The sequence below is a fragment of the Camelus dromedarius genome, chromosome 29 (assembly GCF_036321535.1).
Source record: "Camelus dromedarius isolate mCamDro1 chromosome 29, mCamDro1.pat, whole genome shotgun sequence".
NCBI lineage: Eukaryota > Metazoa > Chordata > Mammalia > Artiodactyla > Camelidae > Camelus > Camelus dromedarius.
In genome coordinates, this window is record NC_087464.1 from 23,348,716 (window position 1) to 23,376,521 (window position 27,806).

The 27,806-nt window shown below is 51.2% G+C and overlaps 2 protein-coding genes across 4 annotated transcripts; one reads left to right on the top strand and one right to left on the bottom strand.

Moving 5' to 3' along the window:
* Positions 1-590: 590 nt before the first annotated feature.
* On the bottom strand, positions 591-6,355 carry LOC105087261 (cytochrome P450 1A2). Of its 2 annotated transcripts, none has more exons than XM_031440830.2 (7): positions 6,278-6,355; positions 4,508-5,347; positions 3,805-3,925; positions 3,248-3,337; positions 2,854-2,977; positions 1,939-2,025; positions 591-1,249 (listed from the first exon to the last, which is right to left on the bottom strand). In XM_031440830.2, the coding sequence occupies exons 2-7, from the start codon at positions 5,336-5,338 to the stop codon at positions 952-954; spliced, it is 1,551 nt and encodes a 516-aa protein (XP_031296690.2). In that variant the 5' UTR covers positions 5,339-5,347; positions 6,278-6,355; the 3' UTR covers positions 591-951. The 2 variants fall into 2 exon arrangements, with proteins under 2 accessions (XP_031296690.2, XP_031296691.2); XM_031440831.2 differs by having other exon boundaries at positions 952-1,249; positions 4,508-5,375; positions 6,278-6,336.
* A 14,203-nt stretch (positions 6,356-20,558) lies between these two features.
* LOC105087262 (cytochrome P450 1A1) lies at positions 20,559-27,434 on the top strand. 2 transcript variants are annotated; one of them, XM_010977884.3, is made up of 7 exons: positions 20,559-20,670; positions 23,069-23,933; positions 24,492-24,618; positions 24,707-24,796; positions 24,895-25,018; positions 25,168-25,254; positions 25,421-27,434. In XM_010977884.3, the coding sequence occupies exons 2-7, from the start codon at positions 23,097-23,099 to the stop codon at positions 25,704-25,706; spliced, it is 1,551 nt and encodes a 516-aa protein (XP_010976186.1). In that variant the 5' UTR covers positions 20,559-20,670; positions 23,069-23,096; the 3' UTR covers positions 25,707-27,434. The 2 variants fall into 2 exon arrangements, with proteins under 2 accessions (XP_010976186.1, XP_031296692.1); XM_031440832.2 differs by having other exon boundaries at positions 20,611-20,670; positions 23,072-23,933.
* The last annotated feature ends 372 nt before the right edge of the window (positions 27,435-27,806 follow it).

The following is a 27,806-nucleotide window of genomic DNA, read 5'->3' on the forward strand; positions in this document are numbered from 1 at the left end:
ATTTGATAATTCTGTATATTACAAAATGAAAATCTCCATTCTTTTGCCCATTTTTGAATTAAGCTGTTTGGTTTTTTGTTGTTGAGTTGTAGGAGTTCTTTGTATGTTTTGGATATTAATCCCTTATCAGATATATGAATCACAAATATTTTCTCACATTCTGTGGCTTATCTTTTCACTCTTTTGATAGTCCCCTTTGAAGCAAACCAGGCCTTTTGCAGGTAACTCAAGCACTTCTGGGGAGCTTATCCTTCCCTAGCTGTGGATGAACAAATCAGACATTGGGAGAAGGCAGATATTCTCTACCTTTTGAGGACTGGACGTGAGACATCCCCCGTCACCCATCTGGGTTTGGCCCACAAGGCTGAGTCCCCCTCTCCCTGTTCCCTTCAAGTGTTCCAAGACTTGGATCATACAGGACAGGAGAGAAGAGAGAGCAGTGAGAGATGTACCCCTCAATAACTGAGAAAACAGACTTGGGTCTAGTTTCAGGACTCAAGAAACCAGGGCTTACTGATGCAGGCTGCTACACAGATGAACCTTGAAAACATTATGTTAAGTGAAGAAGCCAGTCACAAAAGACCACTTATTGTATAATTGCATTTTTATTAAATATCCAGAGCAGGCAAATCTAAACAGACAGAAAGCAGATTAGTAGTTGCCTAGGGCTGGTGGGAATAGGGACGGTGGGTTACGGGGAAATGGGAATGACCACTAATGGGCATCGGTTTCTCTTTTGGGTGATAAGAAAGTTCTAAAATTGATTGCGGTGTGGAAGCACAACTCTGTGAACATACTAAAAGCCATTGGGTTGTATTCTTTAAGGAGGTGAATTATATGTATATGAATTATATCTCTATAAGGCTGTTAGTAAAAAGGAAAGAAAGAAAGAAACAAGGGTTCCTCAGTGACCTCCACCTTTCCATCTGCCTCAGAATGACAGCAAACTCATCACTTGATAGAGAAGCGTAGCCGTGCCTGGACATGCTTGCAGCGGGCGTGCTTCATGGTCAGCCCGTAGATGGGGGTTAGGTCCACTTTCACGCCTGGTGGCACGCTGAACTCCAGCTGCTGCAGCAAGATGGCCAGGAAGAGGAAGATCTCCCACTTGGCCAGCACCTCCCCTATGCACCGGCGCTTGCCCATGCTGAAGAGTATCACTTTCTCACTCAGGGTCTTGTTGATGGCAGTGCCGTAGGCAGTGAGGAATCGCTCCGGCCGGAATTCAGATGGATCCCCCCACAGCTTCCTGCAAGAGGAATGGAGAAGATAGGATCTCTAGGGGGAAAGGCCTGGGGGGCAACTTCAGTGTTAGAATAGAGCTAGGGCAAAGAAAGCAGGGTGGGCAAAGGGGCCAAACTGTATTTTGATGCTTATTTTTATTACATACCTCTCCCTAAAACAACTAGCCTTGAAAATAGTGCTTTTTAATATTAATTTGTTATTTTAAATAAATACTGCTTTAACTTAAAGAAATTAAAAGAAGGAACACATGCTTGTCTCTATCCTACTCAATATACAAGGGGGATCAACAGTCCATCCTGTTTTATGCTTATTGTTTTGGGGTAATTATTGACAGCCTCCCTCTTCACATTCAGAGGTACCCCAGTTTGGATACTAAATTTCATGACCCCCCTATCTAGAGACTAAAGCGGGATTTTCCAAGGAGAAATCCCTAGGCCATTCACACCAGAATCACTTAACGATACTCCAGCTTCCCTACCAAAGTGGAATCCTGGGGGACGGGGCACCACAATCTGTCCAGCCTCTGGTCAATGCACTAAAGTTTGAGAAATGTGGACCTACCTTTTGTCTCTTAGAGCAGGCTGTATGCAACTGAGGCACCATTACTTTGTTATATAACCAGTTCTTAGCTGGACAGGTAGCCTTCCTGACTGCTGAACTTCACACATTTTTCAGTGGGGGACTTGTACTCACTGGTCATGATTGACCTGCCACTGGTTTACAAAGACGCAGCGTTCCTTGGGGATGTAGAAGCCATTCAGCGTCGTGTCCCTTGTCGTGCTGAGGGAAGAGGGCTCTGTCAGGCCCAGGGGTGTGTCTCTGGGAGCTTCTTGCTCCTACCCCCATCCCACCCCAATAGCCTGCCCACCATAGTCTCCACACCCTGCCCTGGGAGGGAGCGTCAGGAGCTGGGAAGGGGTGAAATGAGACTTCCCCTTCCTCGGGGAAGTCCCCTTCACCTTCCACAAATGTTTACTAAACTTCTGTTTGTGCTCAGCTGTGCCCATGAAGCAGGCCATCTGGGCCAGTCCTGGGGAGTTCTCAGCCTGGCTGGGAATAACTAGACCCACATATGGGCAGAAGTAAGTGTTCACTAACTCTCTCGACGTTGTTAAAATCCCAGGACACGATCAAGGGCAAATGGCTGTAAGTCCATATAAGATATCAGAGAAGGAAGCTGTGCCAGCTGGATGAGCCAAGAAAGGCTTCTAGGGGAGGGTAAGTTTGTGTCAGGATAGGATAGGATAGCATTCTGGTGGCCAGAAGGCATTCCAAGTAGAAGGTCCAGCATAAGCGCAGCTGGAGGCTGGCTGGATTGTGCTTGTGAGGGATGGTGAGGACACCCTGTCCAGGCTGTCCTTGCGGGGAGGGAATGTGAGCAGAGGTGAATGAGAGCTGAGGTCAGGAGTGTGAGTTTCTCCTGAGAGCTAGGTAGTTGGATCATATTTGGACTGGATGGGGACAGAGTAGAGGCTGAGGGTCTGTGGAGAACCCAGTGTCCTGGCCAGGAAGGAGATGCCAAGGTCTGACCAGGGCCAGGGCTGAGGAGCTGGAAGGAGAAAACATGGCGGACTTCAGAGGTGGGAGGAGGGAATAGGCAGATCTCACCTGTGGGGGATGGTGAAGGGGACGAAGGAGGAGTGTCGGAAGGTCTCCAGGATGACGGCCTCCAAGTAGGGCAGCTGGGGCCTGTCAGAGAACCGGGGCCGCCGCACCCTGCCAACCACTGTGTCTGCAGAGCACAGAGGACAGACCAGGCTTAGGGACCGTTCTGACTGCTCCAAGGCATCTGTGTTCCCTGTTACACCAGGTGTCACTCTATGTGGCACTATGTCTGTTACAGATCTGACACCCACTGACCCCCAGCATCTTCTAGGAAGGGCGGGCACCATTGCATGCCCAGACTGTACTTAGTAGGCACTTAGCACCTATATTTAGACTGAACAAATGACCCGGGACCCCAAGGCTTCTCTCTGCCAGAGGACTGGGGGATACCACATACCCAGCTCCTTCTGGATCTTCCTCTGTATCTCAGGATTTGTCACGAGGTACATAAGGCTCCAGGAGATGGCTGTCGTGATCGTGTCAAACCCTGGGTAGCAGGGGGGCAAGGTGAGGAAGAAAGGAAGATAGGAACAAGAAGCCAGCATTTACTGAGTACATGTATGTACCAAGCATTGTCTTTCTTTGCCCCTTTCCCCCGCTGTCCCCACCTTCTTACATCCCCCCTGTCTTCTGAGGGCAGAAGCTGGGTCTCCACACCAGCCTGAGTCCCTGGTTTCATAATTAGCCCCTGCAATTATGAGGGGCTGGACTTACAGACGAGAAAGGGCTTTACTGTTTGGATGGGAAGCAAGCCTCGCAGAGGAGAGACTTGGTTGAGTTTTCACTGGGAGTTGGGGGTACAGCCTGGGCTCAGACCCTGAGTCTGGGTCAGGTCTCTGTGTCCTGCACCATTTGGCATGTGGTTGGTGAGTTTCTAATGGACCTGGGGGCTGGGCAAGGTTGTGGGTGAACAGCAGGCACTGAGGGATTAAGAGGCAAGGGGCTGGCTCCTACCGGCCCCAAAGATGTCGTTGACAAGGTTGACAGTCTTCTCGTGGGGGATGAGGCCACCACTGGCTCCGGAGTTCTCCTCGCTGTGCTTGAACAGGGCGCCTACGATGTCCTGGACCCTGTTCTGAGAGGGCACAAGCTTAGGGGCACCCCAGCACTTCTGGGGTGTAAGGCTGGACCGTACCCCATCCCATCTGGCACTACTGCTGGCCTCTGGGCAGGGGGCTGAGCTCACAGCAGGAGCTGGTAGCAGCTCTATGTAGGGCTTAGAGAATCATTTCATGCCTCACTGAACCTTCCTCCCAATAACCCCAGGGGTCTAGTTTCAAAGGAGGTTGGTGTGGGTACAGGGAAGCAAAATGACACCTGAGCTGGGAATTAGTCTCTGTCCAGGTTCAGGCTCCCGCAGAACAAAAGCCTTCTCATGCATAATAACACCACCCACATCACAGGGCGCTGCCAGGGCCCTATTCACAGCCTTGTCTCTCCGGGGCTTTGAGCAGCCCTGACAGCAAGGCTACAGGCATAAGGAAACTGAGGCCAGAGAGGGAGAGGGATTGGCTCCAAGGGACACAGCAGGTCTGAGGTGTCCCAGAGCCTTCCTAGGCCTTGGCTGCACACCAGCGGCATAGGTACCTTGAAGCGGGGTAAGAGGGACCACACTCAGTCTCCAGGGTGCCCCCACACCACCTGCACCCTGGCTCACCTTGTCAAAGTCCTGATAGTGCTCCTGGACTGTTTTCCGCAGGAACTTCAGGAACTTCTGGTTGAAGTCCTTGAACCTTTGCAGACCAGGGCTGGGCAGGTATTTAAAGATGGGGAAGAAGTCCACGGGGTTCCCAGAGGAAGCGATCTCCACAAAATCATGGCTGCTCTTCACAAGGCTGAGCATTTCTTCACTGCTCTGGGGAAAGTGTTGGCCGAAGCACATGGCACCAATGACGTTGGCCACTGATGCCACTATGTGATTGTAGGGGTCGAAGTGCCCAGGGCCTGCCATCAGCTCCTGAAACTTGCGGAGGAGGGCCTCAGCCTCCTTGGTCACGTGCTCCTCCAGGTAGCAGGAGGATGAGGAAGCCGGGTCGGAGGCGATGGAGAAACTCTTCAGAGCATTCTGGGCCAGGCGCCGGCGGGCAGCCCACACTGGTCCAGAGTCTGGGTTGAAAGTCATGCTCTGCCCATCAGAGACCAGGGTGAAGCTGTAGAAGTCGGGCCGGCCCTTGAAATCGTCACCCTGCCGCACCAGGGCCTGCCGGATGGTGTCCAGGCCGCTGAGCACCAGTACAGGCGTGCAGCCAATGCGGATCTGCAGCACGTCTCCATAGCGCTGGCTCAGCCGCGACAGGGCCACATGTGGGCTCTTCCCCAAGGTCAGCACGTGCCCGAGCAGGGGCCAGCCCCAGGGCCCTGGTGGACTCTTCAGGCCTTTGGGGACCCGAGACTGCCAGGCCCTGACCACCCAGAATATGAGGCAGAAGATGGCAGAGGCCAGGAGAAGCTCTGTGGTCGAGAAGGGACTAGGCTGGGACAATGCCATCTGTACCAACTATGGGGAAGAGGAAGGAGGAGCCAGACTGAAGGAGAAGATGGAGGCATTCATTCATTCATTTAATTACTTGGTCAATAAACACTTGCACTGTTCTGTGCTTGGCTTCCAGCTGGACACCAGGAAAACTAAGTTACATCCACCACAGGTCCTGCATCCCAGGAGCCCACCCTTAAAGCATCACAGAATCTGAGGGCTGGAAAGGAGCCTCGAGGTTCCCAACTTGAGTGTCCTGGCCCTCCCCTCCACCCATCACTTCAGTTTCCAACTCTGAGGCTGCAGTTACCATTTCAAAGTGCGGAAACACCTTTGTGAGCTCCCAGGGCAGGGTGTATGCTGGAGATTGTGCCAAAGGTTCCCCAGCAGGGCTGGCTTCCTGCTGATGCCCCCTCATACCCAGGGAACACAGAGCTACTCCCCAACCCAACAGCGCTGAGGGGACCAAGGTTCCAGGGCTGATGAAAATGGCTCGTGATGCCCCCTCCTCAAGGGCATTCTTTATCAAGACCAAGAGGGACACCTCCTCCAAAGACAAGCCCCCATCTGCTCACTGTCTTGCTGGAGACTGAGCTTTGGCTGAAGCCCTCGTGCCAGGTGGGGAGTCCCACCCACCTCCCCACTTTGATCACACTAAGGGTCTTCAGAGGTGACCTAATCCAAGCTTCTCATTAAATTTTTTTAATTAAAAAAAATTTTAATGCAGCTACTGGGGATTGAACCCAGGACTTCACGCATGCTAAGCATGAGCTCTACCACTGAGCTACACCCCACCCCAAGCTCATTTAAAAATGGAGAAACTGAAGTCTGGAGCTGGGCAGCAAGGACTAGAACTCAGGCCTCCTACACCTAACCCAGTGTCCTCCATCTCCACTGGTTCCCAGGACATATGATGGGGGTCCCCAGGGACTGAGATGGGCCCAAGAAAGATACCTGTAGAGGCAGATGCTTGAGATCAGCAGGACTGTGGGGCCAGTACAGAGCTTCTGGCTCCAGGTGAGGAGCCCCTTTATAAACGCCACCCCTATCAGACTGGCCCTGCTGTCCTGGTCACATGATATCAAAGTCACCGAAAAAAGTTGAAAGGCTTAGCCCTTGGCCTTGGGCCATGATCCCTCAGCTCCACCTACTACCCAGGGCCCAGGGGCAGCTCTTTGGGGACAGGTGATATGTCCCTGGGGAGGAATGTCCAGCTCCTTTCAGGGTCCAGAGTCAGCGGAGGGGGGTGCTTATTCCTCTCAAGGGCAGGAGGGCAGGGCGCTAGCAGTGAAAGTCCTCTGGGCTGGTGCAGCCTTCTTTCCCACTGTGCCCATGAGGAAGGACCCTGCCTGGGCACTCAGTCCAGGCTGAACAGGGGGAGGGGACTCACTGCTCCCCTCCAGAATGGTGCCCTGTAACACCCCTCCAACACCCTGTGAAACCAGACGGGGAATGGGCATGTTCCAGCCGCCTCTGAATTCCAGCCTGAGTCCTTAACGTGAAGACGAGAGATGACGGGGACCCTATATTCTGAAGAAAGAGCCCCTCACCCTCCTCCCTCCTGGTAAGAGACGGCAAACATGAATGAAGAAAATCCATGCTGTGGCTGTTCTTCATGGCTGCTGGCTTGGACTCTTCAAAATGGTCAATGACATTAAAGAAAAAAAAAAGGCAAGGTCCTTTTCTAGAGCAAAGAGACTAAAGAAACATAACAAACAAATGCAGTATGTGAACATTGATTGGACACTGGATTTAAAAAAACATTTGTTTAAAGCTACAAAAGACATTTTGGGACAACTGAAGGCACATGAACAAGGACTGGAGCTTGGATGATATTATGGAATTAACGTTAATTTTCTTAGGTTATGGGCATAGTATCATGGTTAAGTGGGAGAATATTTTAGGAAATACTCTTTGGAGATTAATATTCTTAGGAGGTGAATGCTGTAGTGTTTAGGGGGTGAAGTGTCATGACTTCAGCAACTTACTTTTAAATGGTTCTGTTTAAAAATGTATGTCTATCTGTGTATCTACATAGAGAGGAGAGAGAGAGGAGATGGGACAAGTGTCAGCTACCCAGTAACCGACACGAAGGCAGTGGGTGTGTCATGTATGAAAGGGAGCTCCGAGGCAGAGGTCAGCTGCTCGGTAAGGAGCCCCATGGTGGTTGTCTCCTCCCCCGTTGCATGAAGCCAAGTGGAGGGAGTTCCAGGAGACCCAAACCTTAAGAGTGGGATCCCTGCAAGAAGGGACCTCCCCAGCCGTGAGTCCACACGGAGAGGAAGACTGCGGCATTTGCGTATTTATCACACACTTTACAGCACCCCATGCTCTTGGGCCCCACGTTGTTATAAGAGCTTTATACGCATAACAAAAACCATTCTCAGTAATCCTATGGGATAGAAGGTAATCCTATTCTCACATTACAATGGGGTAATAGAGGCACAAAGAAGTTGTGTAATTTGTTGTAGGGCACATAGCAGTGTGTTAGAGCCAGGACTTGAACCTTTAGAAGGTTGTGCTCCAGACCACTCTGTGCACCTGCTTGACACGTATCCCTGGGTCTGGGAGAAGCTTGTGGGCACGGAGGCTGAGTGGAGCAGCCTGTGATGGCAGAGGGCAGCCCGCACGGTCCGAGTTGCGTACCTCATCAGGATGTGAGTCTCCCGAGGGCCAGGCAGATGTGCTGAAGGGAACAAGACTCCATTCAGCTGCATGGATGAGACCTGACTACAGAGGGGAGGGGACCCCAGCAGTGACAGGCTACAGGGGGTACCCTGCAGGAACAAGCTGGGGGGCAGGCAAGAGGTCAGCCAGAGAGTCCAGCAGCTATGTTAGGAACTGTGTGATGTGGAAGACAGGTTGGGGCTCAAAGGCACTCGATGAAAAGCTGGCAGTGGAGCATCTGCTACACACAAGGGCATTCTGAGCTCAGAGAGAAGATAAAAAGCACCACCCAAATAAAAATAGATTGGGTCCTCTTCCAGCACCCCCTGCCCCCGTCCCCTCCCTGGTGATGGGGTGGGTGGGGTGGCTGAGAAGGGAGTACAGAAGCAGATTGCGCCTCTCCCCTTCCCACAGGTGGGATCTGCGAGGAGGCTGGGGACAAACCCGAAACTGGACATGAGACACAAATTTTTATTTAGATAGGACTGGGCTTTTCAGTCCTGAATGTGAGAAGGCTGTAGGATCAGTCTGTGACGATGTCAAAGGGCAAGGCGGAGGAATCTGACAGAGTCACGGAGCATGTTGGAGACCGAGGCTGAGAGGAAAGGAAAGCTGTTTTCTGTTTGTGTCTCCACTGGGTTCAGCTCCCTCTATAAAAAAGGTCAAGGTTTGAGGTTAGGGTAAGTTTTATAGAAAATTGACTCTTTCTCTCTGTCTCTCTCCCCCTCTCTTCTTTTCCTTCCTTCCTATCTCCCTTCTCCCCTCCCTCTCTCTCCCCCTCTAATTAGCTAAAGTCGTACTTCATTCAGGTTTCTTTAGTTTTTACCCTAACGTCCTTTTCTGTTCCAGGGTCCTGTCAGGAAGGACACCGTATTACATTTAGTCATCATATCTCCTTAGGGGATAGCTCTCTTTTTTCTTAAATTTATTTTTTAATTGAAGTATAGTCAGCTACAATGTGTCAATTTCTGGTGTACAGCATATGTTTCAGTCCTACATATACATACATATACTCATTTTCATATTCTTTTTCATTATAGGTTGCTACAAGATATTGAATATAGTTCTCTGTGCTATACAGAAAAAATTTGCTTTTTTAATCTATTTTATATATAGTAGTTAATACTCGTTAATCTCAAACTCCCAATTTATCCCTTCAGGGGATATTTCTTTAGGGAAGCCTTGGTTGTAATTCCATCTTTGTTCTTGATGACCTTGACAGTTTTCAGAAGTCCTGGTCAAGTATTTTTTATGATGTCCTACTGTTGAAATTTGTCTGATGTTTTTCTCATGGTAAGGCTGGGATTATGAGTTATTGTTAGAAAGACCACAGAAATAAAGTGCCATTTTTATCACATCATATCAAGGGCGCATAATATCAACCTGACGGGAAGGTTGAAGTTGGTGGTGATCAGCTGGCTGAAGTAGCGTTTATCAAGTTTCTCCATGGTGATGTTACTTCTTCCCCCTTTCCATACCATGCTCTTTGGAAGGAAGTCACTGTGCACAGCCCACGCCCAAGGAGTGGGGAGTTCTGCTCCCCTCCTTGAGGCTGGCGTACCTACACAAATTATTCGAACTTCCAAACAAGAGACATCTTTTTATTTTAAATATTTTCTTAAAACTTTTTATTAAATTCTAAGATACATGCAGAAAAGTGCAGATAATCTGTACAGCTCAACGAATTTTTTACAGACTTACCAAAACCACATAGCCAGCCCTCAGATCAAAAGACAGAACGTCACCAGCACCCTAGGCACTGCCCTCCCCAAGGGTAACCATGACCCCAGCTTCTAACAGTACATATGAGTCTTGTCAGTATTTGTTTTTTATGTCAATGAAATCATGCTGTGTACTTTTTGGGGCATGGGATTTTTTCATTAATAGATTTCATTTCTATCGCTGGTTATTTCCCTGCATTTGTTTTATGGAAATTGCAAGTAATAATCCTTACAGTTAAAATTTATTGAGTACCTACTATGCCCCAACTTGTGTACTGTTGTTAATATTGACCATCTCTATTTTAGCTTCATAACAATACTGTGAGGTGGGTACTATTATTGGCCTCATCTTACAGTTGTTACTCATCTTACAGTTAAGTAATTTTTCCCGGAGCCAGAATGTGGGGGAAAAGCAGTTCAGTGGGCGTGCGGCAGGGAAGAGGGCAAACCAGGGGGCTGTCATGAGAGAAGACATTCAGAGTTCACTGTCCAGAGGAGCGGGGCACAGGGATGTGGGATGTGGCTAAGGTTAAGGTCAGAGGATGGGCACCCCTGGGTCACTCAACAAGTTTATTCAGAGTATATTCATCAGCCTGGCCAGTGGTCAGAGTGCAGTAATTGGCAGCCCCTTCCCTGCTCCTTGTGGGGCGAGTCCTCCTCTGTGCCCTTCATCATTCCATTCTCACCTCTGTCGTGGCTCTGGTCACAAGGAGCTGTAGTTTTGGGCTGGCTTGTCACCAAACCCAAACCCTAACCCAGACTATGGGTGCCTCAAGGACAGAGGTTGAGTCCCATTCATTTCTGTTCCCAGACCTGGCAGAGAGGAAGGACACTGGTGGACACAGGTGCCGTGGGAAGCAGGGGTGAATAATTAAAGCTGGGGGGTCTCCCAGTCTACTAGATGGGGATGTGGAGCTTCAGTTCTGGACGTCTAATCACCCACTGCACATGTCCACCCAGAGGGCCCCTGCCACTGCATCCTCAACATGCCCAAATGGATGATGTCACCCCTGTACCCAAACACCTTCCCTCCAGGTCATCACCCCAGCCGGAAACCCGGGAATCTGTAAAAATTCCTTCTCTCATTCACCTCTCACCAAACTCTCCAGATTCTACTGCCTGAATCCCTCTTCAGTCCGACCTCTTCTCTCCATCACTGTAACACTGCCTGGAGAAGACTCTCAGTGCCTCTTCCTGCCTGGGCTTTTTCAGGAACCTCCTACTCGGTCTCACTGCCTCTACCCAGTATTGTCCAGTGGGACTTTCTGCGATGATACAAATGTTCCATGTTTGTGCCATTCAGTAGGGTAGCCCCTAGCCACATATGGCTACTGAGCATTTGAAATGTGGCTAGTGCAACTGAGACACTGAATTTTTCATTCTATTTAATTTTAAATTTACGTAGCTGCATGTAAGCTAGTGGCACAGTTCTAGCCCCCCCCCCCCAGCTCCCCATTTTTTCAATCCATGCTCCACACTGCCACCCAGGTGAATTTTCTGAAATTACAAATCTGAGCAAGCTGTACCTCTATGTAAAATCCCTCAGTACTAATTTTTTGACATTCAAAACCATATTCAAACTCCTTATCTCAACATGTGAGCTAGTTCCTCCTCACTTCTCTCGCTCATTTCCCACTGCTCCCTGCCTCTCATGCATCCTTCCCACCAGTCAGAAGGAACCTCTTAGAATTCTTCTAGTTTTCTGCCTCTGTGCATTCACACATGCTGCTCCCTCTGCCTGGAACACCTTACCCTCCTCCCAACCACCTCTGCCCCATCCAACGTGGAACCCTCATAGAAATGCATGGCTTCCACGTTAGCTGTATTGACTTACGTTACAGTGCTATGATGCATATATAACAAAGCATTCTCATCTCTCCATTAAAGCAAATCCTCCAAAACTCAGCTCCAGGCCCACCTCCTCTGGGGTGTCCTGGCCCTGCACTCTGGTTTAGATCCTCCTCCCTTGGGCATAGCACTCTCATGGCTTAAACAGCATGGTGCCATATTGCTTTGGTTTCATTTGCCCTCTCTATAATATGAACAACTCGAGGCAATGTATGTTCTTATTCACTCAATTTTTAGTACAGTGCCTGTCACACAGTGGATGTGCAACCATATTCTTTGAGCATCAATTATGTTGCCAGCCACTCTTCTAGGAGGAAACTTAATGAATAAGACAGACTTTGCCTTCATGGAGGAGACTGACAACAGGTGAGCAAACAGAGGAATGAGATGATTGCAGACCCAGGTTGTACTGAGAATCCTTTTTGTCCTCTGCATCTACTTCCCTGCTCCTCTGCCCTAAGAGACTGACCTCTGCAGACTGTGTCAGTGGGTTCCCCATCCTTGGCTTCTTGTTGGGTTAAGTCAGTGGGAAGTTTTGGCATGAGATGGGAGGGTGGGAGGAGAGTAAGATCGAGGTATTTTTTTCTCCAGACCCTCCCTGCAAAGTCACCATGCTAGGCCACAGCTCCTGCCAGGCAGCTCTCTTTTCCTTAGAGTCTCTCTCTCTCAGCATTCCAGAAACAGATTCTTCCTTCTGCCCCATTAGGCCCCAAATAGTAAGGGCTCCTCTCTGTTACTAGTCTAATGGTACCACACCATCATGTGTTGGTTTCTCTATACCCTTCCCACACCTTTGTAAATAGTCCCCTTATTAAACTTTCCTCAGTGATCCAGTTTGAATGGATCCTGTTTCTTACAAGGACCCTGAATAATAAAGTGGTTCTTTGCAAATTTCTGCTTTACTATCCTTGGAATATCAAACTTGCCCCCAAGATGGTCACAAGATGGCTACTGCAGTTTCAGCCATGGCATCCAGACATGTCAAGAGGGACAAGAGTGAATCTCTTATTATGTATGCCTTTTAAGAGTGAGGAAACTGGGGGAAAGTATACCTTAGTGGTAGAGTGCATGCTTAGCATGCATGAGGTCCTGGGTTCAATCCCTGGTACCTCCACCAAAAATAATAAATTAATAAACCTAATTTCCTACCACCCCCACATTTTTTAAAAAAAGAATGAAAGAACCTTTCCTAAAAGCGGGTCCCACCAGATCTCTCCTACGTAATGTTGGCCAGAATCATGTCACAGATCCATGTTTAATCCAATCAACCAGCAAGGCAACTGGGGCCAAAAGGACAGGTCCAGGCCAGCCAGGACCCACTCCCTGGGGTCATTCTCCCCCCACAGCACAGAGCTTTGGAAAGGAAGGTGGAAGATACCTGGAGAAAACTGGGGTGGGGAGGGTCTTGAGAAGGAGGGAAAATCAAGGTGGAAGGAATGGCTGTTGAGTGCCCATACTGGGCCGAACAGCTGGGAAAGGATTCTTCCATTGACTGAGTGGCCCATCACTGGCTGGTGGGACAGACAAGCTGTGCACCAATCGGTCTGAATGAGGCCACCTCCTTGGCAGAGACTGGGAGAGCATGTCTAGGAGCACTTGACTGACAAAGCAGGATCCTCCAAGACTCTGCTCTGATGAGAGGAAAAGAACATTCATTATCAACAAACCTCTGTGTTTATATACAAAAGGGCATCTCCAACTTGGAAACAGAACATTCCTCTGAGCTGCCGAACATGTCCATCGGTAGATCAAACATTTCCCTGTAAGGCTGTTTTCAAAATTCATTGGCCTGGCACATATTTCCTCAATAATTAAGGCAACTGCCAACCTGAGCAGAATTAGTCAGATTCTGATATCTAATATGAGTCTAAATTAATTGTATTTGATGCTGTTGAAGGAAGAAGAGAAAAAAGGAAAAGAAGGTCTGCACTTATCTCCACTGCCTTCTATCCAGGGAACCTCTGGGATACCCCTACCCCCACCTTCTCTGCGCAGTGTCCCAGGGTCTGCATCTTGGCAGCCCTTCCCCACCTGTCAAAATTGTCAAAATTGTGGGGTTCTCTTGTCCCAGTCCTGCAGTGCTCTCTCTGCTGAGAGCAGCTACAGAACTTGCTCTCCTCTGATTATTGTGGTGGAACCTGATTGTGGAGAAAGGAGCTGTGACCTGTTGAGAGGAACCGGGAGACTTTGAAACTGAAAGAGTTTGGGACTTCTGGTGATCAAGGCCACGTGGTCAGCAGCGAGGACTAGCCTGGATACTGACCCTGGACTAAAGTGAGGGTGTCATAAGGCAGGATGCCTGAGCTGGGCCAGGTTGTGATTAGCTTCTTAAGCCATGACTGTGACTGATCGCCTGTTTTCTGGCAGCAAAATGTCTAGCACTCACCTATCAGGTGCTGAGAAAAGATCTGGACTGGGTGGGGGTGGCGATCCATTCAGCTGACCATCTTGGACTTGGTGTCCTGCCTACCAAGACTCAGAATCTCACCGGGCCTCTGCTATTTCAGACCTGGCATATTTTCCTATTTGGGAGTTTAACATGTTTCCGTTCCTATATTTAACAAATATTTACTTAGCATTCACAATGTGCCAGTTTGCTATTAGTGAACCATTGATTACAACAGACAAAAGCCCCTCCTCTGCTGGAGCTTACATTCTAGTTGAGGTATATAGACCATACCCAGCATAAATAATTAAAATGCAGAGTATATTTGAAGTTTGTACGTGCTACAAATAAAAACCAAGTCAAGAAGAGAGTTAGAGACTATGGGTAGGATACACAGGATCACCAAAGATGGCATATTGCAAAGCTGAAACGCAGGGAAGTAAGACATGAGAATTTGGGAAGAAAGCATTTCCAGGTGGTGGGAACAGCAAGTGCAAAGGCCCTGAGGCAGAGTGCTGGATGTCCTCCACTTGCCTCTCCAGACCACTCTCCACCCTTCTCTACCCTCAGTCCTGGAGGCCTGACTTCCATGGGCTGCTGAAATGGGCCCCCTGCTCTCTGGTGTCCAGTTAGGTTCAATCCATGGAAGGTACCAGAGGGACATCAGAGGGCATGAATAGAGTGAGGTCAGAGTATTTCGGCTCTCTCTCTGTAGCGTCTCTGCCTGCTAGCTGCAGCTCTCTCCCGAAGGCCACGCTCTTCTCTGTAGCCTCTCCACAGACACCTTGTCTGGGCTCTGTGTCCTGCTCCTGCCCCTCGCCACTTCTGGCCTCGCTGTTGCTAGCCCTGGGGGACCGCAGTCCCTGTTGATTTCCCTAAATCTGAACCCTGTGAATGGTCCCTGTATTAAATTCTCAGTGATTCAGTTTGAGGGAGCCCTCTGTTTCCTGCAGAGACTGACTCTGACAGACCTAGGGAGGGACTTGCCTGGCATGTCTTCAGAACCTCAGGTGGCTCCAGCACCTGGAGAGGAGTGGGCCAGGGGAAGGAGGGCTAACAGGCAAGGAGGTCAGGGAGGTAGTGGGGGCCACACCTGGAAGGCCCTTGCAGGCCATTGTAAGGACTGTTTACCCTGAGAGTCTTCAAAACCTTCCTTCTGAAAACTTCAACTTAGGGAAAGAATGGATTTTTTTTCTCATCTAGGAGAGCACGTGGGCCCCCTTCCTTCCCAGGGCGCCCCCCCAGCCAGGGAGCTCCAGCCTCTGGGTGTGAGCCCTGCGCCCAGCGCAGTGAGGAGGCACAGACTCATCTGATGAGTTTTGCCTCACACGTGGGTTCTCTCCAGGCACTCACCCGCCAACAACTCTGCAACACCATCTTGGGGTCTTCCGGAGATAAAACTAGCCTCCCACAGTGGTGCTGATGGTGGCATTGTCGGCACAGGGGCAGACCAGTGGGAAGCTTTAGACAGGAGTAACTTAGGATTCTGCCCAGGCCTTCTTGGACCTGCTGCATGTGCGGAGGTTTGATCACTCAGAGAGCTGCTCGGTAAGTCTCTCCGACCTGCAGGTTTTGGTTATAATTTTTGTTCAGTTGCAAGCCCCCAAACCCAGCTCCGACTAGAAGCCGAAGATAAGGAGGAGAATGAGAGGGAGGCGGAGGGAAAGGAGGAGACAGGGAGGTGGTGATGTTACTGAGTCACGGAACAGACGTTCTAAGGGTGAACTTCACTGGCTTCAGGAATAACTGGATCTAGGTGCACAGCATCTTCAACTCCTTCCCTGTCTCCCTCCCCTCAACTCCCAGGTCTGCTTTCCCCTAAAAATGTGCTTTCTTGAAAAATGACCACTAGTAGGTCCAGCATTATTTTCTAACCAGCTTAGCCACCCCTGGCAGACAGAGAACCTCTCTTTTCCAATAATTGTACTAAAACCCCCATAGGGCTCTCATTGGCTTGGCCAGAGTCATGTGCCAGCCTAGAAGCCTGAGGTGGAGTCAGCTCCACCAAACCTATGGGCTGAGAGTAGCAGTGAGATGGTCCCCAAAGAACAATCAGAGTGGTATTTCCAGAAGAAGAGAGGATGGATGCTGGGCACACAAAATCTCTCACATGTCCACTGTCACTGAGGTGACCATATAATTTATTGTCCAAGCTAAGACTCTTGAGAGTTAAAGAGGACACTTTTAATAGTTACACCAAGACAACAGGCTTAGACCAAGACTATCCTGGGAAAGAATTGTCCGAGAACCAGGGAGCCAGGGTCTGCCGTGTCGGAACCCTGGTTCCTGCAAACTGAATCTCCCTGGCTCTCAGGGCACAGGTAGGAGAGGGGAAGGCGCTCAGGGCCCAGATCGTGGGTGGGCTGAGGACATGTTGGAGAACGGGTCCCAGTTCTCCACATCCATTCAGACTCCACTCTTCCCAGCCTGCCTTATCCCAGCCCCCCACTCCCATGCTTCGTTCAGTTAGTGTCCCCTCCCCATGCCAGCGGTGTCCTCCCTGTGCTCCTCATGCTCCAGGACTCTCCTCTAGTCCCCCCGGGGCCTCAGCCTGCTCACAGCTCCTGCAGCATTTCCAGATTTAGTATAGGCTCTATTTGGGTGTGGTTCCTGCTTCCACCGTGGGGTAGACTAGGGTTTGTTGTGGGTCCTGCTGTTTCCCCTTGCCCCCGCCACATAGCCCTCGGCAGTGCTGACTGAAGACTTTAGGCTGGAACACTCTGCAGGGCCAAGACCCTCAGCTGTCTCTCTCCCTCCAGCCCAGAGTTCTCTCCCCAGCACACTGCCCCCCTGCCTCTGTGCTCCTGGTATCGATCGCTAGGGAATTCTAGCCAAAGAGCTTCTCACGCAAAGGCATGCAAACTTTGACCCAGGATTGGCTGTTCAGCTCCAGGCCAAGGTCCTCTAACCTCCCACCTGTCTTTTTCTTTCTCTTCCCAGTGATCCTGAGGGCTCTCTTCCATCTTGTAAGCTGTCCCCCAAAACAGGGCTTGGTGCTGAGAAGTGTGGTGCCTCCCTGTAACCCCAGGGCAGCAGATTCTTGTCCAGGAGAATGGGGGTGGGGTGGGGGCAGGTGTGGGAAGTGGGCCCTGACCTGGGGGCTGAGCCCTGTCTACCTTTGGCCCCCAGGGACTTTGCTGGTAGTCTGGAGCAATAAATCATTGTCCTGGAAGGAGCCCTGGCCTGGAAGCAAGAGGCTAGAGTTCTGGGCTCTGCTTTGATTTGTCTTACATCCTTGGGCCTTCTCCTTTCTGGTATCAGTTTCTCCAGTTCAGAAGTGGGAGAGAAATTGGTTTAATTAACTAATGATTTTTTGGGGATCAAGAGCCCCTTGGAGAATGTGAAAAAAAGCAGTGTATTTTCTATCAAAAGAAGGGATTTTCTGAATCCTTGTCAGGATCCCCGGCAGATGGTCTTCCAGCCCTGATCAGGGGGCTGCCATGAGTCTCTAGACCTAGGGCACTGGTGGGGACTCAGAGCCGAGGAAGAGACTGGGCCACAGAGCAGGGCGGAAGATCTGGAAGTGCCTTGTTCCCCACTTCCTTGCCATGGCTTCCACACAAGTTCTTTCCATTCTTTGTGGCTCTAGCTCAACTAGGATTGAAGGACAGACCTCTCTTGGGTACCACAAAGTTTCTCAGGCTGAGCCAGAGATGCAAAGGTGAAATGAATGGAAGGATGCTGGACAGAATGGAAACCCAGCAATACCTTCCTTGTCTCCTGCTTGTTCTGTTGCCTAAATTCCACCATTATAGCACCAACACTTTGGGCTCAATATCACCCTGGTCATGTGCCCATCCATAATACAGCTGGATTTGACTCCTTTACCAGTTAGTAATATCTTGCAAGGACTTGGCTTAGATCTGTTTCCCACAGGTTGCTTCTCTGTTAGGGCATGGAGGAAGGAGTGACAGGTATGGGTTGGGGTCCTAGCAAGGGACAAATGTCTTGAGAATTGCCATGGAGAAGTGCTACAAACACAGACCAGGAGAAATGTAACTTGCTGTGGAAAGGATCCGGGAAGTCTTCTCAGAGGAAGTGATGTTTTAACTGAGACTTAAAGTACGGGAGATTAGATGTAGAGGTGGGCATTCCTGGTAGGTTCTGCTAAAGATTCTGATTTCTGTTCAGATGGGAGCTACTGAAGGGGCAAGGTGGTGATGGAGGGAGAGTTTCCATTTTTGAAAAGACCACTCTGGATGCCACAGCGGGGAGAAGGAATTGGAGAGAGTGAAAGGCGGGTGGTACTCAGGCTTGGAGGCTGTTAGTACTCTCGGGACCAAAGACGGGGGCCTGGATAAGGATGTGGTAGTGGGGCTGGACAGACATGAAAGTGAAGAAATGTGTCCTTTACCTCTTTAGTCTGGTCTTGGCACAGTAGCCAGTGATCTTCCTTGACTCAGGCCCCACAATGTCTCTATCTCACCCAAAGGAAGCCCCATGTTTCTCAGCAGGATGCTTCCTGCACCCCCAAGAGCGTCCCATCCCCTGGGGGCACTAAATTCCAGGAGAACCTTCCAGTCACAAGTCACTGCACATTTCCAGTGCCCCTGGTACTGCTCCTTCCCTCAAGGACCATGTACAGGAACTTTGAACTTGCTCTTCCCTCTGCCAGGTGCACGCTGCTTCCAGACATCTGTGTACTTTGATTCTTTTTTATTTTTTAATTAAACTTTACAAAAACCTGAAGTATAGTTGAGTTAGTTTCTGGTGTACAGCGTAGTAATTCAAATTTTGATTTCACCCTCCTGCCTGGGCTAAGCGTCCTTTGCTCAGTGAGGTCTTCCACAACCAGACTATTTTGAATTGCAATCTGCCACCACCTGATTCTTACCCTTTCTTTGCATTGTTTTTCTCTACAGCACTTTTCATCTTCTGAGATTCTCTCTGCATTTTCTCCCCTTCCCGCGCACCCGCTCTTGCCCCACAATGTAAGCTACAAGTGAGCAAGAGGTTGTCAAATTTGTTCACTTCTGTATCAATCTCCAGTGTCCACAGCCGTGTCTGGCACATTGTGGGCGTCTGAGCAATAATTATTAGTGCAGGGCACGAGGTGGCATCTGACTGGAACGGGAGGTTAGAGGCGGGATGAGGCTCAGTCTTCTGGCCTGGGCCAGCGGATGGTGGTGCTGTTTGCAGGGCTGGGGAACAAGGCGGGGAGGGAGGGTAATGTAGTTAGATGGGGACACGCGGAGCTAGACACGCAAATACTGCTTTTTCTCCCTGGACATCCTACATCGGGAGGGCTCGGCAGGGGCGGGGACACCGTCGGAGGCAGCCGGCCAGGCGACCCAGGCGGCGCTGAAGCTGCGTGTCCTGCCACTGGCGTGGACCCAAACTACGGACACAATTCCGGCGCCCGCTTGCTTGCAAAAGCCCAGCTCCGCACGCAAACCTGGGCCCTTTGCACCGCCCCCCCCCCCCCCAACCAATCACGCACCCACGAGGCTTCGGCTGCTCCTTTACCCCCACGCTCCGCTGGAGATTGGCCCTTTAAGAGCCCCGCCCCGACTCCCCTCCCACCTTCGCGTGACTGTGCCGGGACCCGAGCCGGGCCGGGGAGTCGGGCGGCTGGGTGGATGCGCGGGCCTCGGGGCCCTTCTCACGCAACTCCCGGGCACCGCGCCCCCGACCAGGTGGGGCGGGGATGGGCCGCTTGACCTCTGCCCCCTGGAGGCATGTACCAGGCATATGCACGCTATCCTGCGGAGGCACCTGCACTGGGCGCCCCCCTCCTTGGCCTCTGGGCCCCCTCTCCTGCCAGGCCCGAGGGCCTCTCTCTCACCCTTTCCTTGGCTACCGGAATACCCACTTGCTGCCCGATTTCTCTGCCTGCCAAAGCGCTGACAACCCCAGGAGCCAAGAGGGAACCTCGAGGGCCCGTGGGTCTGGCTGGCAGTACCCCTGGTTTGAAGCATTCCAAAGTGGCCCGAGAGGCGGCTCAGCGTGTCCCCGCTAGTGCGCGCTCAGCGAGACTGCACGTTCTCCATCCATTCCCGCCCCTGCGTCAGGGAGCGCGGACTGGTCTCCCGGGCTCCGGGGGCTCTGGGGGAAGGGGCCAGCCTTTAGGCGCCTCTGGCCTTCCGGCCCCGGTGACCTCGGGGCTGGGGTCGCAGCGCTTCTCACGCGAGCCCGGACTCAGTAACCCGGGTTAGGAGGTCATCACCCGGTAACTCCGCCCCTGCCTGCCTGGCCCCGGCCCGCTAGTAGGGAGGAGGTAGCGCTTGCACGCCTAGTGTTCGGTGGGTGCAAAAATGAGGGTGAAGGATCTCCATGCCCGGGGATGGAGCCCTCCCATGCCCTCTCTTCGAGCTGTCCTGGGACTTCTCCCCCAACCCCTCCTCAGTTGGACTCTGTGCTATCCGTGGGGTACCTTGGATTTGGGGGTCCCAGGTGTCCCTAGCCCTCAGTCTTTTGAGTGCAGCACTTGGATGAGGCGTCCTCATAGTGGTTTCTTACCTGTTCCCCTGCGTCTTCCCCCCCTCCCCTCCCCGCTTCACCCTAGAGCCGCCATTCTCCCCCAACCCCCAGGCTGCCCCTCCCTCTGTCCCATCCCCGGCTCCAGGAGGCGTGGTCACATGCAAAAGCCGCCTATAAAGGTGGCAGTGCCTTCTCCCCTACCCTGAAGGTGACAGTTCCTTGGAGCCTCCCCTGATCTTCTTTGGGGTCCCTGGCTCCAGAGGCCATTCTTCTCAGCTCAGCTCTGTACCTTCTCACAGCTGCAGGTGAGTGATGGGGATTTCTGGCTTGTCTCTTCCTGCCCGAAAAAGGAAATTTTAATGCCTCCAAGTCTTCCTAGGTAGCCACTGTCTAGCACCTCAAAAAAGGAGGCTAAAAGTGTCATTAGTGAGGAGATAGTCCCTCACTAAGTGGGGAAACTGAGGCCGGGGGTGTGGGGAAAGGCAGGACTTGCACAAGGTCCCACACCTATTACCAAAACTCTAGATTTAAATTCTCCCCTCTCAGGACTCTAGGACCCAGGCTCCAGCTCCATCCCCCACTGACTCCCTGAATGCCTAAGGGCTTCCCCATCAGGGCCACCTGGGAGGCTGGAATGAGGACGCAGGTGTGGGAAGCTGGGAGCAAGTGCAGCTCTCCTTCAGTCTGTGTGAGGAGGGAGGTTTCTCCCTGGGTGATCAGAGTGGATGGAGAGGGCAGGTTGGGTTCTTACCAGCTGTACCCTGCCTTATCTAAAAGCTACCCCTGGCTGGCACTACCCTCCCAAGGCTTAACTTGTTCAGGGTGAGATTTGCAGGCTGGAACAAGGGAAACTGATCTGAGTGGTAGTCCTGGGCACTGCCCAGGGGCCTTCCCTGTTTCACTGACTGCCTTCTCTGCCCTCTGCCTGGAGGCAGTCAGTGTGAGAGACTGCCAGCTGCAGAAAGCTGGACCACCAGTCCCTGAAAACTCAGCAGTCACATGTCTTTTGGCCTCCTACCATCTTACTAAGGCTAGAGGTCTTTGAAGGCACCCAGTGTGCAGAAGAGAACACCATGGCACACCAAGGCCTACCAGCTTCCCCAGTTCACTCTGAGAGTCAAGTGTGCCTTGGGGTTCAGCAACTCCAGGAAGCCTCCCTGGACAGATGGCTATAGTAGCGGAGGTGGGAACCATACAACCTGCCCATCTTGGGTGGCTCTTCTGAGAGGAAACCTCACTAGTCAGACTGAGAGTTTCCCCTGATCAGATCTGGGTTTTCTCTTCTCTGAGATCCAGCTGGGCACCCTGAATCAGAGATCACATTCCCACCTTCCTCTCTCAGGTGACGTGACTGGATCCCAGAAGGGTAAAATGACCAGTCCAAGGCCATGCCGTAGAGCCTGGAACACTGGGGGTCCTGATCTCCAGTCCAAGGCACCAGGAAGATGTCCCAGTCAGAGCCTCATGCTTTGGAGAAAGTAGTCCAGGAATTCGCACACCTTTCTAGACCAAACCTAGAAAGTATCGTCTGAGCCTCTGATAAGTCAGACCCATTCCTAATTTCTGAGATTCCAGTCTGGAGTTTTCTTGCAGCCTTTGGGGGCCTTCCATTAATTCTCAGCTCTCTGATGACTGGCAAATGAGGGAGGCCCAGACTATTCATTCATTGAGAGTTGAGCCCAGTAAAAACCTGGCCTGGAGTTCTGTGACCGGCAGCCTCCATCTAGCTGGCCTCCTGCTGCCTTTGAACTGTGGGTCAGTTGAACTCAAAGAGCTGAGACTGAGGGCAATGTGGCTTAGACAGTAAGTAAGGCGGCAGTCCCCGTCCCCTCCTCACCCTGTCCCAGAGGCTGGCAGCATCTCCTAGATCCTGAGTTTGAGTAGCAGAGGACTGAGGGTTCTGGGAAAGTTCCTTTTCATCAATTGATCTGACCACTATTCAAAGGGAGGTACCTATGGCAGGAGCTGGAGACTTACCAGAGAGCTTTCCTTAAGAGATCTGAGTCCTGGCTCTGAGTGCTGGGTGACTTTAGCCAAGTGAGTACCCTCTCTGGAGATCAGTTTCCCCAAATGTGAAATGAGGCTGAAGGAGTGGATGATCCCTAGTGTTCTAACAGCCGTGTTCTCTCAAGTTGGTGGGTCATACTCCAGAGGAATTGGGCGATACGCATTGATTATTTGTTTATTTTAATATATGTTAAGGGAAAAAAAGATCAAACTTGTACTTTCACACAGATATTATTGTTTGAAATGATGCTAAGTGGGTGGATTTAAAGTTGATTTTAGAAAAATATGAAGTGAATTATAGTACAGGTGCCCTATGGAAATCACAGACTGACATTTAGATTGGTGCAACAGTTAAGAGAAGGTGCTCTGGAATTAGGCAAACTGGATTGGGATTTGGATCCTATACTTACTTCCTGGCTTTGTGACCTTAGTTAAGTTACTTACCTTCTCTGAGCCTCATTGCAGCCTACCACATAGGCTGTGGCCAGGACTGAACAAAGAATGACTGAAATTTTTGACACACGTGGCAGCTCAATAAACAGCTTCTCCCCCTTCCCTCTACCCTTAGTGCACTCAGTGAGCAGCTCTGAATAAGGTTTTCCCTTTCCTTGACCAGCATGCTGACACTTTGGGACATTGGCTTCTCCTATCCCCCCGTCTGATGTGTTGATCTTTTCCTCCTGTCCCATCTCTCAGCAGCCACCTTGGAATCTCTACGCTGATCATGTTCTCTGTGTTTGGACTCTCCATCCCCATCTCGGCCACGGAGCTTCTCCTGGCCTCTGCCATCTTCTGCCTCATATTCTGGGTGGTCAGGGCCTGGCAGTCTCGGGTCCCCAAAGGCCTGAAGAGTCCACCAGGGCCCTGGGGCTGGCCCCTGCTCGGGCACGTGCTGACCTTGGGGAAGAGCCCACATGTGGCCCTGTCGCGGCTGAGCCAGCGCTATGGAGACGTGCTGCAGATCCGCATTGGCTGCACGCCTGTACTGGTGCTCAGCGGCCTGGACACCATCCGGCAGGCCCTGGTGCGGCAGGGCGACGATTTCAAGGGCCGGCCCGACTTCTACAGCTTCACCCTGGTCTCTGATGGGCAGAGCATGACTTTCAACCCAGATTCTGGACCAGTGTGGGCTGCCCGCCGGCGCCTGGCCCAGAATGCTCTGAAGAGTTTCTCCATCGCCTCCGACCCGGCTTCCTCATCCTCCTGCTACCTGGAGGAGCATGTGACCAAGGAGGCTGAGTACCTCCTCGTTAAGTTTCAGGAGCTGATGGCAGGGCCTGGGCACTTTGACCCCTACAGGTATGTAGTGGTGTCAGTGGCCAATGTCATCTGTGCTATATGCTTTGGCCATCGCTATGACCATGACAACCAAGAGCTGCTTAGCCTAGTCAACCTTGGTAACGAGTTTGGGGAGGTGGCTGCCTCTGGGAACCCAGCCGACTTTATCCCTATCCTCCGTTACCTGCCCAACACTGCCCTGGATCTCTACAAGGACCTGAATCAGAGGATTTACATCTTCATGCAGAAGCTGGTCAAGGAACACTATAAAACGTTTGAGGAGGTACAGGCTGGGGAGAGGCGGTGGGTGGTAGGGAGCAGGTAGGGTCAGGAGGTCAGAGATAACTGGAGCGGCATGGAGTTTGACAGGCTTTCACAGGCCTTCACCCTGGGATTTTGAAGCCAGTGATGAAGGAGACTCCATCCTTGGCAGGGAAGTAGAACTTTTTCTTGACCAGCCCTTTTGTCTTTCCATCAGGCAGCAATAATCACTGACTAGCCAGTCCGTGCAGGACCCCGGGCTAGTTGTTGTGGGGACCAGGATGAGTTAGAGAGTTGGTCTTCTGGCCTCATGGGGAGAGAAAAGGGCAAAGAGCACGTCCAGACGTGCTGGTACCAGGCTCTGTGTCAGGTGTCCCTTGAGTTGGGGCTGCTGGTGTTCTGAGTCAGGAGAGAGTTTTGGAGAGGCAAGAGAAGCTGGAATGGCAGCCTCAGGGGTGGGGGCGGTCACCTCTTGAATGAAGGTGCTAGGGATGGTGAGGGACTAGGTGAGGGACTAGGCCAAGATGGAGAGGCAGGTCCAGGTTTGGGATCTTACTCACCTGTGGGCCTCCCTACCCAGGGCCACATCCGGGACATCACAGACAGCCTGATCAAACACTGTCAGGACAAGAGGCTGGATGAGAATGCCAATATCAAGCTGCTGGATAAGCAGATAGTTAATGTCGTCCTCGACCTCTTTGGAGCTGGTATGAGCTACCCCACTGTGTCCTTCCTGTGCCCAGCTGCCCTGGTCCACCAGCCACCTAACTTCTCCCTCTGTTCTCTTCTGGCTAGGGTTTGACACTGTCACAACTGCCATCTCCTGGAGTCTCATGTACCTGGTGACAAGCCCCAATGTGCAGAAAAAAGTCCAGGAGGAGCTGGGTAGGTGGTAGCTTCCTTTAGAGTGCTCAAGGCAGGCGGCCCAGCCAAGGTCTGAGTGGCCCCTTCACCTGTCTGGTCCTTTGTGTTCTGTTCTGCAGACACAGTGATTGGCAGGGTGCGGTGGCCTCGGCTCTCCGACAGACTTCAGCTGCCCTACTTGGAGGCCTTCATCCTGGAGACCTTCCGACACTCCTCCTTCGTCCCCTTCACCATCCCCCACAGGTGAGGCCCCATGGATCCACTGCTATCTGATACTGGGCCTTACTCCAGTCCATGTACCTAATCAGGGTGTTGGAAGGGACATGATATGGGAGGCAGGGGGATCTCCTAGTGGCCGGCCCTGAGCCTGACTGAGCTTCCTCCCTCCCCAGCACCACAAGAGATACAAGCCTGAATGGCTTTTACATCCCCAAGGGGCGTTGTGTCTTTGTGAACCAGTGGCAGATCAATCATGACCAGTAAGTTGAGAGTGGGGGTGGGGGGAGCTCTATCCTCTCCTGAGCCTCACACTCTGCTAATCCCTGGGCCACTTGCCTAAATCCTATTCTTTTGGGCTAGGGATCAACCCACTTGATGCTTCTGAGTCCCCAAGCTGCCAATTCAGCTGCCTCTCTTTGATTATAGGAAGCTGTGGGATGACCCATCTGAGTTCCGACCTGAACGGTTTCTTACCCCTGATGGCACCATCAACAAGGCACTGAGTGAGAAGGTGATTCTCTTCGGCATGGGCAAGCGGAAGTGCATTGGTGAGACCATTGCCCGCCTGGAGGTCTTTCTCTTCCTGGCCATCCTGCTGCAGCAGGTGGAATTCAGTGTGACCCCAGGTGTGAAGGTGGACATGACCCCCATCTATGGGCTGACCATGAAGCATGCCCGCTGTGAGCACTTCCAGGTGCATATGCGCTCTTAGGAGCAGAGACCCCTGCAGCCTAGCTGACCCTGAGGGCCTAAGCTTTGGCTTGAAAGTCATGGATACTGTCTGGCTGAATTTTTGCTGTGTGGGCTGTGTGCAAGCCTGAGGAATCATACCTGCCCCCAACCCTGAACTTGTCCCTCTGTGTGCTGCCCACAGGCAGTGGATACAGCATGGGCCACACAGGAGCTGATGAACCCTTCTGAAGCTTTGCTTGAGCTGGGAGACCTGGTAGGGTTAGGGGGTCCTCAGTCCTCTGGAATCCTCTGACAAGCTCTCTGGAAGCCCTGGGGCCCGGCAGCTAGCTAGCTTGAGAAACGGTTACAGCAGGTCACACCAAGGCCTGTCCAATCTCTTTGATAACTGGGAGTTGTCAAGAGTGAGAGGGAGAAGCAATCCAGGATACTCCCCACTTAAACAAGCCTGCACAACCTGACCCCAGGGGCCTGGGACACTGTGCCTTGGGGATGGCCTTCTTCTCTGCAGGCAGGAACAGAGCTACCTCCTGGCCTTGCAAGCTACATATTCCTGTCCAAGATGGGCCGGGAACTTGTGTCTAAGAGGAGTAGAGAGCAGGAGGGCCCAAATCCAGGCTCCGGGACCAGGTCAGGAGGGAGGGGGTAGTAATTCAGTCACCTTCTACTGGGTCTCCTTTCTCTAAGCCCTGTGTTAAAACATCTTTTGAAAATGTTTGTATACAAGGAGCTTTTTATTTTAGCCTGTGTTGTTCTTGCATGTTTGCATTTATTATATATAAGAGCTTAAAACAGTTTATAGAGTACAGTGGAGAAAATTCTAACCCAACTATCCAGAAATGTGTAGGAAACATCTGCCAGAGCTAAATAAAGATATGATCCACTTCTTCATAGCACAAGGAACTACATTCAATATCTTGTAATAACCTTTAATAAAAATGAATATGAAAAGGAATATATGTATGTATATGCATGGCAGGGACATTGTGCTGTGCACCAGAAATGGACACATTGTAACTGACTGTATTTCAATTAAAAAAAGAAGGAAAGGAAGAAAAAGATGTTATCCAGAAGTCCTATAGGTGGAGATGTTTTGAATCTTGAGCAAAGCCATCATTCATTTACATGCCCTCTCTGAGGCCCACCTTGTGCTGGGTTTTACTGTGGGAGGAGGAAGCGGAGGAGACAGTAAAGAGGTGAAGCCTCTGCTCTCAGGCAGCTCACAGTCTGGTGGGGGCACAAGACCCTCTCACTTCACTGCCTTCTTCCTTCTCTAAGTGATCACATATTGATGAAGAATATTCTCTGGACCAGGCACTGAGGGAATGAAGTGAATAAAACATAGTCCATACCTTCAAGAGTCTCCCAAGCTGGTTGGAGGAACTGACTCATTAACACATCATCCAATTCATTGTGATCAGGGCTCTACCGGATAGATGTACACAGGAGGGTGAGGCCCAGGGCCAGGGTGGGCTGGGTGGGTAGGTGAGTGGGTGCTGGGAAATGTTACTAGGTCTTGGGGATATCTGTGCTGGGCCCTCTGTGAAGGATGAGAGGCAGTCTCACTTGGGTCTCAGGTCATTAGATGCTCAAGTCCAACAGATGGACTCTGGTCACAGATGGAGAACAAGATGTTTGATTGTTGGGCCCCATAAGCAGACTGTGGTTCAGATTTCAACACTAAAGTCACCCCTCTTCATCAGGAATGGCAGAGTTGTGGTGCCAAGTAGGGGCAGTGGCTGGATCCACATAGCCAGGAGCTGTTCTGGCAAAGGGGCTGGAGGGAGGTGCATTTTAGGCTGTGATCTCCAGTCCAGTTTTCTTCCTGAAGCATCTACAGTGGCCAGGAGATTCTATTCATGCAATGTGCAGGGGTAGATGGCTCCCGCTTAACAAGGGTTTCAGGCTACTGCAAGGAATGAGCTGAAGTCAGCTGGAGCAACCCTGTTTATTCAGGAGGATGAGGAATTTGGTGCCCAATCATTCTTGTATTGACTTATTTTTTTACTTCAAAAGTAACTAAATATTTACTTAAAAAATAAATGATATGGGTTAGCTCGTCATGCTAAGTGAAAGAAGGCAGACACAAAAGGCTGTATCTTGCATGCTTCCATTTATATAG

What these genes read in the sequence shown, in the direction of transcription:
- LOC105087261 (XM_031440830.2), bottom strand. Translation starts at nt 5,338, where the DNA reads ATGGCATTGTCCCAGCCTAGTCCCTTCTCGACCACAGAGCTTCTCCTG. An exon ending in ACTATCAGGACTTTGACAAG is followed by an intron (nt 3,926 to 4,507) that starts GTGAGCCAGGGT and finishes GTGCCCTCTCAG; the next exon opens with AACAGGGTCCAGGACATCGT. An exon ending in CCCTTCACCATCCCCCACAG is followed by an intron (nt 2,026 to 2,853) that starts GTGAGATCTGCC and finishes CTCTTCCCTCAG; the next exon opens with CACGACAAGGGACACGACGC.
- LOC105087262 (XM_010977884.3), top strand. Translation starts at nt 23,097, where the DNA reads ATGTTCTCTGTGTTTGGACTCTCCATCCCCATCTCGGCCACGGAGCTT. An exon ending in ACTATAAAACGTTTGAGGAG is followed by an intron (nt 23,934 to 24,491) that starts GTACAGGCTGGG and finishes CTCCCTACCCAG; the next exon opens with GGCCACATCCGGGACATCAC. An exon ending in CCCTTCACCATCCCCCACAG is followed by an intron (nt 25,019 to 25,167) that starts GTGAGGCCCCAT and finishes CTCCCTCCCCAG; the next exon opens with CACCACAAGAGATACAAGCC.